Genomic DNA, 9,860 nt, shown 5'->3' with positions numbered 1-9,860 from the left:
GAGAGAAACAGCATCCAAAAGCGGGACCGGTGCATCTGCAGAGGCGGCAGCCATCGCTGCACACCCTGCACCAGCCCACCCAAGCCTGGGGGACTCCCTCGGGCTCCTAAATATGGCCCCCCACAGGTAAAGCCACCTCACTTAAAGGCTGAATCCTGCAGGCACTGCGGGCTGTGGGGATGAGGGCTGTTTTCCACCGAGCTGGGGGGCTGCTTTGGGACAGAGGCTGTCCCGGGAGCTGCGCCCTTCCAGCGGCAGTGTTGGACCGTGCTGCTCTGCCACCCCACGCTCCTCCCGTCCTCGCCTGGTCCCACCTGGAGCTGGCTGCAGAGGAGGCCAGATGCAGCTCTGAGCTCGGCCTTGCCCAGAGTCACTGTGTCCAGGCGACTGAGTAAGCTAAAAGCTTTAATTTTAGTTCAAAATGCTAGAGAAGCCATCGATTTGAACATGCCCGAAGATGCATCTGGTATATAACGGATGCAAATTTCCAGCACTTTTCCCATGGTTCATCTCACCAGGCAACACACTTCACCCAGGCTCATGCAAGAAATTTCTCCATGGTACTTGCGTACCGTGAAGGAGCCGGTTTCTCCTGTCCCCAGGGTTGGACGCAGAGAATCTAAAAGATGGTCCTGGCAGTGAGAGAAGGGGAACTGGTACCAAAAAACTTGTCTGCAAGGGCAGAAATGAGCTGGGAGATTAAGCATTGCCAACCATGGAGAGAAGCAGCAGGAAGAGGGAAGATGGAACAAGAGAGGGGTGGAGGAGCCAGATGTGCCAGGATAAACAGGGAGAACTGGGCCAGCACCAAATGGGATGGCAATGCCGAGAACAGGACCAAGAGAAAGGGAGAGGTGGGGAGTCGGTGGAGGGGTCTGGGGAGGATCTCATCAACAGGTCGTTTTCACGCAGACATCAAACGCACCAGCAAGGGGCTTGCTTCCCCCACACCAAGATAAGCTAAAGTCCATACAGGGAAGTCATGCTCTGGAGTGGCAGTTCCCAGTTCCCAAACCAGCACAGTCCCCCGCCTCCCCCCACAGTGCAGGACTGCACAAGGAAGAGGTAGGAAACTCCAGCATAGCCCATACTCGTATTTAATTATGAGGACAAGACAGACTGGGGCAGGCAGGTATGTTGGTGTGGAAGCACAGCTAGAAGAGCATACAACTCTGCCCTCACAAAAGACAGATGTCATTTTAAGGAGTAACCCTGCTAAAAGCATAAAAACAAATCATTAAAAAAAAAAAAAAAAAGAGAGAAGAATAAACCCCAACCCAGAGTTTTCTCTGGAACAGATGTTTCTGCATGGTCTCCAAGCACGGGAATCGACATTGCTGCTAAGGCTTTCACATCAGACACAACGTGGAAAATTCACATAGTGCAAGTCAGGTGTTTAACACGGACATTTCATTTTGGAGCCCGTCTCCTGTGGTGGAGATGGTGAGGGCTCTTGCAGGAAGGGATGCAGAGCATGTGAAGTCAGGCTCTCACAGACACAACCCTCCGGAGGACCTTCTCTCGCCTAGGCAAGTTGTCTCCCACGTTCAGTGCACAGACATTGCAGCAGAAAAGCCCCGAGAGCTGCTCCGTGGTGCCGAGTACATTTAAGCAAACCAGGCCCTTCACACCTACTCTCCCACCTGCTTTCTGTAAGGAATAAGGTGCACAAAACAAGGCTGCATCCACAAAAGGTGGAAGTAAGAGACCCAGAGAAGTGTCCACAAGATAGCAGGGTTCGCTCATGTCCTTCACCATGGAGCAAGGCCACAAGGACATACACGGCTGCACCCATGCTTGGAAGAGGAGAATCAGTCCCAGATGAGCATCCCCATCTCCATGCGAGAGAAAAGAGCTCTCCAAGAGGACAGGTCTGGGCTGCTCCTCCACCTACTGCACAAACCCGGGACACATTCAGAAGTACAGACAATAAATTAAGATTGGGGAACAAAAAAAAGTCAGGGTGTATTTTTTATATATATATATAATATAATGTGCGTGTGATTGTGAAAAATAGAAATGTCATCCCCAGGAGAGAGCAAGGCATGGCAGAAACACATCCCTGTCCCTCTCCCAAGCCCAGCACTACCCTGCTCCCCTGATTCACAGCAGAAACACGACACCAGCAGGGCCACGCAGGGAGCAGGGGTTGCGCCTGGCACCCAGCTTCCCTCTGCCAGCGGGGCCCTGTGCCAGGGAGGAGCTGGCTGCTTGGTGGAGGAGTGGGGAAAAGAGCCCAGCACTGGTCCCTTCATGGCCTTCACAAGGAAGGGTTGCTGCAGGCAGGAAAAGGGGGGAAAGACAGGAAAAGCAAAGTGAAATGGCAGGGGCACCCCACTCCTCCTCAACTGGCCAGGGCCCTGCCCCTCCCGTGGCAAGGGACCACCACCGCTGTACCAAGTAAAAAATAAAGCCATAATGAGTCTATGCTTTGGTATGCAACCATCCCCCTCCCCTCAGTCCGCTCTGCATTCCCCCCAAACCATTATCTGTCAAACTCGTCAAATAAAATCTCTAGCATGCCTTTGTATCGCTCCTTGAATCTTTTCTTCCCCAGCGCTTGCCTTGCCCCGCTCTCCCCAGCAGGATTTAGGGAGGTGTCTTGCTTAAGCCCCACCAGTTACAGCTTCTGCTGTCCTGACTGGATCCTGCCAAACGCTGCCTGGTCCAGCCGCAGGTAGTGGCCTTGCCTGGAGTCCAGGAAGTACAACCTGTCCTTCACCACCGTGGGGTCGAAGCCCTGCTTCCGCAGCTCCATCTTCTGGAACTTGTAAGTGCCTGGAGCAAGGAGAAAAGGAGGAACAAGAGGTCACCGGCTGCACATGCTCCCATCCCCACCACACTTGTGCTGCCCCAGATCCAGCCTTGCCTCCCCATGCCTCCAAACCACCAGAGGAGCTGGCATGGGGCTCTACGGGGCAGAGGGTCTCTATGGGGCAGAGGGGCTCCATCCTGACCCTCCTGCAGATCAGCCTCCGTAACCAGGTCTTCCCTCCCAGCTCCGTGCCCAGTGCGAGCGTGCATGCCACAGCTCACTTGTCTTGGAGACTTCGTGCAGGAACCGCAGGAAGACGGGCCGTGCATACAGCGGCAAAGCCTTTTTCAGCTCACTGGCAAAGCCTTCTAGGTCACAGGAATTTTCCGGGTCAGCGATGGCTGCCATTCCTGCCTTCCCTTCAATCCCTAAGAGGCAGAGAACAAGGGAGAGCACTCAGAAACGCTGTCCCTGTAGCATCATCTCCTTCTGTCTCACACCAGCAAGGCCTCTGGCACAGAACCCACTTTGTACTGAAGCGCTGGTATGTCCAGCTGTGTCACCGGCTGTGTCACCACCCTGTGGCTAAGGCTACCAGCGACACCCTGTGGTCATGGTCACCTCCTCCCAGAGGAGGCACTTGCAGCCTGTCCAGAAAGGACGCAGGGTCCTTCCTAACCAGCCAGAATCAGACCGAAGTTTGAGAGAGGAAGGGAACCCTCTGGTTCCCTCTAGGCACATCCCCAGTGGCCTCTTCCCAGCTCACCCATGGGGAGCCTCGGTGCAGCCTCTTGCAAAAGGACATATCGATCTGGACATGCAGGACACGCTCACATTCAAGTGCCAGAGGCCTGCCTGCCTCCCCTGATCATCCTCTTCCCTCTCAGCTACCTGGGATCTCCACCCCGTAAACCACCACGTCTGTCAGGTTCAGGATGCGGCTCAGCGTCCCCTCCACCTCTGTGGTGGAGACGTTCTCCCCCTTCCAGCGGAATGTGTCCCCGGTGCGGTCCCGGAAGTACATGTAGCCGTATTTGTCCATCACCAGGACATCCCCTACAGGAAAGTGAGGAATAGGCAAAAAATGAGGTATCAGAGGGGCTAGAAGCAACTCTGGAGCATCTCAGGGCAGTGCCACTAGCCTGGGACAGCCCCCACACTCACCCAGGTACCCTTCTCCTCTGCTCTCAGTAGATGGAAGGGCCCTGCTTGCCTCACCTGTGAGATAAGCAGCGTCCCCTTTTGTAAACACATCCCTGGCGATTTTCTTGTTGGTGGCTGACTGATTCAGGTAGCCGTCAAAGTGCTGTAAGGGGTTGCTCTTGACAATGCGGCCCACCAGCTGCCCTGGCTCCCCTGCAGGGAGAAAAAAGGGCATGAAGGGGTGAAGCAACCACCCCCACGCAAGCAAAAAGGGTATCTAATGGGATTGGTGGGGTTTAACGGAGCAGAGGATCAAACTTAGGTAAATTATCTTGAAGTATCAAGAAAGACTCGCATAGAGCTGAGGAGACTTATCCTTGTGGTTGCTCTCACCTGGTTTGCAGCGGATACAGACACCATCTGGCCCCCGGATCAGCTCCATAGTGTCTTCATCCACCCTCACCAGGCCGATGGGGTACACACCTGGCAGGATCCTGCTGTTGAAGCCACATGACCCAACCTAGGACAGAAAGAGCTCAGAGCTGTGGGTAGCAGGGACATCTCTCCCAGCCCTGTGAGCCTGCTGCCCTGGCACATCCAGGATACCAGAAAGCTGGCACTGCACAACAGCTGCCAAAACCCTCTGGGCAGATGGCAACCGCTGCCAAGCCTCCTGGAGCAAGAAACCAGGAGCAAACAGCCTGTCTGGGTTTCCAGCCCTGTCCAGGCCAGCACGCACCCTCTGGGACATGGGGAGGGTGGTGGGGCCTTACGTTGTTGTCGAAGTTTCCCAGGCTGCAGTTGCATTCTGTGGCCCCATAGAACTCGGCCACCTGGGCGATGCCGAAGCGGGCCATGAACTCCCGCCAGATGGAGGCACGCAGCCCATTGCCCAGCGCCATGCGCACCCGGTGCTGCTGCTCCACCTCCTGGTACGGCTGGGTCAGCAGGTAGCGGCAGATCTCCCCGATGTACTGCACAATCTGGGAGGGATGGAGAGGAAAGACTCACTAGGACCACCTCCTGCCAGGCTCCGTGGTGTCTGGGGTTTCTTCAGGGCAGGTAGGAATGGCACAACGAGTCCAAAGTCCCCTAAAGAGGCCACAGGAAAACCCAGGAGTCCTGCTTGTCCAGTGCCTATCCCTCCCCGGTTAACCCACTCCTCCAGTCTGTGAAAGCTATCCGAGACCTCTTGGCTAACGCTGGAGCATGGGAAGGGTTTGGACACAGTTACCAGCCCAGATGGGAAAGACACAGCCCCACCACCTTGGAAGGTGGTTTGAGATGGACAGGCAAAACCAGTCCAGGCCTCCCCCTCTTCCAGTGGCTGCACTGTCCCGAGCATGGCACAGATCCCCAGGCCCCACTCCCCAGTCCCGCCTGGCCCCTTGCCTCACAGCCTCACCGTGCAGTTGTATTTCACGCAGTCCTCCCAAAAGTGTGAGGCCGAGAACTTCTTGCGGATGACAATCGTCATGCCCTGCAGCAGGCACTGCCCGACCCCCACGATGTTCCCTGCGGAGAGGCAGCCAGGGGAGCCCTCAGTCCCCAGACGCCTGCAGCCCAGCCCGTTTGGGGAGAGGCCTGGCAGGGCAAGGTGGAGGCCATGTGCCAGCTCACAGCAGACCCGTGTTCACCTAGCCAAAGTCCCCAGGACCACAGACACCGGGGAGAAGACACGTGGCAGCAAGATCTGGGGCAGAACTTTGTACCTCGACATCCCAGCATGTCTCAGCCAGACACCGCTTCCCCTTCCCCCTGACTTTCCACATGTAGCAGTAATAAGGTGCAGCTATTCCAAATCCAGGCTAGGAGCTGGGATGACACCCCACATGCACACTCCCCACTCCAAAGGTCAGCCAGACCAATTCCTAGCTCCCAGGGACAGAGGAAAGCCTCTGTCAGACAGTGCCAGCAGCAGCCAGCTCCTCCTCGACATGGAGATCGCTGCTGCACCAGCCTCCGGCCTGGGCCCTGGACTTGGCTGAGGGGATAGGACAGTCCCGGCACGCAGGGCTCCGTACGGCACATGTTACCTGCAGCGTGGTAGAGTGGGAGGCAGTCGTACATCACATCGTCAGGCCTCATGCGAAAACCGTAAAAAACTAAGCTGGACATGCGGAAGTAGCTGGGGTGGGAGGGTGAAGGGACATGTCAGCAGCAGTGCTAGGGGCACTGTGCTAGGACAGGGCAGAGCTCAGCCCCGTCCCTCCCCGAGCCCCTGCCCATGGCCTTACCGGCAGTTCACCACAATAGCAGCCTTGGGCAGTCCCGTTGTTCCAGAGGTGTAGATGTAGAAGAGTTTATCTGGAAAGCAATGAGGAGACAGGGTCACATACCCAATCTAGGAGCTAGCTGAACTGGGAGAGGGGGAAAGTCAAATTTATATACTCTGTGCGTGCCACTTGGGCCAAAACTTTATGTGACAGCACCAAGAATGTGCTAGGTTCACCCTGGGCAGATCAGGTCTGTTGGACACACGGAGGGCACAACAGAGGATACTGCTCCACACAGGGCTGGGCTTCAGACACTGGAGTAATACCCATCCCAAACACCCCAGACCCTGCAGCAGACATCTGCCATCAGCATCCCAAGCAGACGTTCTTGCCAGTGTTGTAACTGGCTGACCCACAAAAACACCACCACGAGTTTGGCCCCCAAGAACTGACCACGTACCAAGAAAGCCCTTATCAGGGGCGGTTGGCTGGTTCCGCTGGGCCATCTGCAGGAGGGGATCCAGGTGTTTCGCACCAGGAAGAGTGGACTTGGGGCTTTCTTCCCCAGACCAGAAGAGATGGATAGATTTTTCCAGGGAGGTCTGCACTTCCTGCATTGCTAAGAAAGTAGAGGGGAAATGGAGAAAAACCACAGGGTGGTTACAGCACAGAGACCCCCTGCCCTCCCACGCAGTCTCAGGAAAACACTGCCCCAGGTATCAGTACCCTTGCTGTCCTTGGCAGAGTTCCCAAAGGGCTGACAACCATCCCAGGCAGATATCGTTCCCATGATTATCAGATGCTGGGGCCACAGCCCAAGCCTCTTCAGGGACTAGAAGATCCTGTTCTCCACCTCTTCCCAGCCAAAACCTCTTTGGTGCCAAGAGGTCTGTTGACACCATCAACCTCAGAGGCGTGGGCTGAAACACATGAGGAGCTGGAGCTAAGGTGCTGCAGGGATGCAGCTAGCAGCCATGGAGAGCAAGGGGAGGCTCGTCCCGTGCAGCGGGGCAGGCCTAGCCCAGCCCAGGGCTCCATGCAGGGGAAGGACCCAAGAGGCACAAGGAAGGATCTTCACACTCAGGCTGGCCTGCTCGGGAGCCAGACAGCACTGAACTCCAGATCCTGCCCAGTGTCCAAAGGGACCAAGAAGAAAAAAAAAACAAAACCCAAACAGATCCAATTCCTAGATAATTCAACCATCCACTGTCTTCCAGATTCCTGCTCTGTGGTGGGCAGGAAAGGAACACTAAATCCATAGACTAGACACACCCCCCTCCAGTCCAAAGCACCCTTGACGCATCTGCCTGCCCCTCACCTTCCATCATCTCCACCCCAAAAACCACAGCCTTGGAGCTGGAGATGGTGATGCAGTGCAGCAAGGCCTCCATGCGCAGGTGGGAGTTCACAAGGGCGGTCTCCACCCCAATCTTGGCCAAGCCAAGCCACAGTCCCACGTACTGATTGCGGGACTCCATGAAAAGAGCCACCACGTCACCAGAGCGGAAGCCTTGGCCGTGAAAAAAATTGGCCACCCGGTTGGAGTACTCATCCAGCTGCCGGAAGGTCCAGCTCTCGCCTGTGCCTTGGAAGATCAGAGCTGCCTTCTCTGGATACTTGCTCGCAGTCTTCTGGAAGATCTTGGCGATTGTGTTCTTCTCCCTCACATGCCTCCATACCTGCCACTTCACCCGCAACAGGACCAGCCCCGTGCTGCCAAAGGAAGGGGAGCAAAAGGGCAGCTGCTCAGTGACCCCTGCAAAGCCACTTCCACCAGCGCAATATGAAGACCATGCTAGGAGCTGCAATAGCCCAGCACTGCTTCGGGCCCTGCTCTAGGTCAGCAGCAGCGCTGGGTGCTCCCCTGAACCATGTGGACATAGGCAGAGATCTTCTGCAAATATGCTTATAGCCAGGAACTGACGGAGGCCAGGGAGAGATGTGTTTTGGAAGGCTGCAGACAGGGATGTCCCCAGTCAAAGGGGCATCTTTGAGCCTCAGGTGCTCTCCAAGAGGTGCTACAACTCCCTCCCCGCAAATCCTTGCCAGGAGCTCGCAGAGCCTGGTACCAACTCAGAACTGAGCCTGCACAGGCACCTGGTGCCAGGCCAGCAGCTTTAGGGACAGGGTGAAGTACAAGGACAGTCACTAGACTTCAAGCTCAGCTGAAATCTATCTTTCCTGTGAAAACTTTGCCTGAGAGTGTGGAGCCGCCCGGGCGCAGCAGAGGGAGATCTCCTTCCAGCCGGGCCAGGCGCCAGCAGAAATGCATTGCTGTGCAAAGAGCAGGGGGCTGCACTCACACGTACACTGGGGCAGAGCAGTGGGCTGGGGGGAAGGCTGGGCCATCCCAGCCAGGACACCTACGTGACGTCCCTTCGTATTGTCTTGATGAATATGAGGAAGAAGTCCCATCCGCCGGATCCCAGGTAGAAGATGAAGAGAGCAGGGATGGCTTGGGCCCAGGACAGCTCCAGATTGACCCTGAAGAACAGCAGCAGTGCTGCAAAAGCAGCCAGACGCAGCATCGTGGCCTGCGGAGAGAGAGAAACCACGGCCATCAACTGACGCACGCTGGACTCGGCGATAATGAACCCATGGGTGGGGGGAGCATTAGCAGCCCCCAATTTCCTGGATGTGGTCCCTGAGTCACCACTCCTCCTGGCAGCAAGGATGTAACCCAGCAGCCCAGAGCTCCCACAGTTGTAACTTTACCGGACCTTGGAGACGGCCTCCAATTAAGCCACCGGCACAGCACTGCTTAGTGCCAGCCAAGAGCCCGGCCATTCCCACCTGGGGAGCCACGTCCTGCACACCAGCCAGGGGCATGGCTGCGCCCCCGCGGCATGAGGTGCAAGATAAAGTCACTTCACAGATGTGGGCGCAGAGTCACAGCAGGAGACCTTGTACAGATGTTTGGCAGGCACCAGGGCGATGCCAGGCAGGGCTGGCTCAGCTCCTCACCTCCACCCTAATAAAGACCAGCTTCAAATTCCTCGCTACCCCAAGGATCCCTCCATCCCCATAGCACAGGTCTCCCAGTCTCCCAGCACCAGCTCTCCTGCATGCCTGTCTCCGGGACAGCCAGCACAGCTGGTGGGAGAGCGCAGCTTCACATGCTCCCTGACACAGCTCAGACAGGAACAGGGACAGGAAACTCAGCCCACTGAGCTCTGCTTGTGTTTGCAAACCCTCGTGTCAGTGAGCAGTTTCCTGGCTTGGCTCTGCTGGAGACACTGCCACAGCAGGTTGGGGATGAGGCCAGGCACAGGCATGTCCTGGCCAGGCTGGAGTGGGCATGCCAGCTGCCAGGAGCACCCAGACCCCCGCCCCATGCCCGGCACACAGTCACTCAGTGTCTGGTGCTCATTCCCCAAAAACAGCACCTCTGGTTCCCCATCCAAAACACACCCTAGATGTGGCTCCAAGACTTGCAGGGGACCGTGATCTAGCAAAGGCTCTTTTTGGGTGGCGGCATCACGCAGAGGAAAGTGACAGTGATGTGACCACTGCAGCTTGAAAGCTCCTAGATAAAACTGGTCCTTCCTCATATGGATGCACGATGAAGAGGAAGGAAAACATTCACATCATTTCCCTTTCCCCTTTGAAGGTGGATTCACTGCTCCAAAGCTGGCAGCCCTGAGTGCCCACAGCTGGCAGGGTCAGAAGCCACGCTTGCAGCTTTCCCTCTGCTGCGTGCAGCTCCCCGAGAGCCAGGGAGCCTCTGCAGGTTTGGTACGAGATGC

The 9,860-nt window shown here is 56.4% G+C and overlaps 1 protein-coding gene across 1 annotated transcript; it reads right to left on the bottom strand.

Annotated features, from left to right (window-relative positions):
- Positions 1-1,076: 1,076 nt before the first annotated feature.
- SLC27A4 (solute carrier family 27 (fatty acid transporter), member 4) lies at positions 1,077-8,642 on the bottom strand. Its single transcript, XM_010294569.1, has 12 exons — positions 8,482-8,642; positions 7,433-7,827; positions 6,575-6,733; positions 6,136-6,205; positions 5,935-6,026; positions 5,304-5,413; positions 4,672-4,881; positions 4,292-4,418; positions 3,974-4,111; positions 3,647-3,811; positions 3,037-3,183; positions 1,077-2,778 (listed from the first exon to the last, which is right to left on the bottom strand). The coding sequence occupies exons 1-12, from the start codon at positions 8,640-8,642 to the stop codon at positions 2,621-2,623; spliced, it is 1,932 nt and encodes a 643-aa protein (XP_010292871.1). The 3' UTR covers positions 1,077-2,620.
- Positions 8,643-9,860: the final 1,218 nt, after the last annotated feature.

Source organism: Phaethon lepturus, unplaced genomic scaffold (genome assembly GCF_000687285.1).
Source record: "Phaethon lepturus isolate BGI_N335 unplaced genomic scaffold, ASM68728v1 scaffold37739, whole genome shotgun sequence".
Taxonomy (NCBI): domain Eukaryota; kingdom Metazoa; phylum Chordata; class Aves; order Phaethontiformes; family Phaethontidae; genus Phaethon; species Phaethon lepturus.
This window is presented reverse-complemented; position numbering and strand designations above follow the sequence as displayed.

Coding starts and splice junctions, on each gene's coding strand:
- SLC27A4 (XM_010294569.1), bottom strand. CDS start 8,642: ATGCTGCGTCTGGCTGCTTTTGCAGCACTGCTGCTGTTCTTCAGGGTC. Junction 6,734..7,432: donor TGGGGTGGAGATGATGGAAG/GTGAGGGGCAGG, acceptor CTACTTTCTTAG/CAATGCAGGAAGTGCAGACC. Junction 6,027..6,135: donor GCTATTGTGGTGAACTGCCG/GTAAGGCCATGG, acceptor CTCCCACCCCAG/CTACTTCCGCATGTCCAGCT.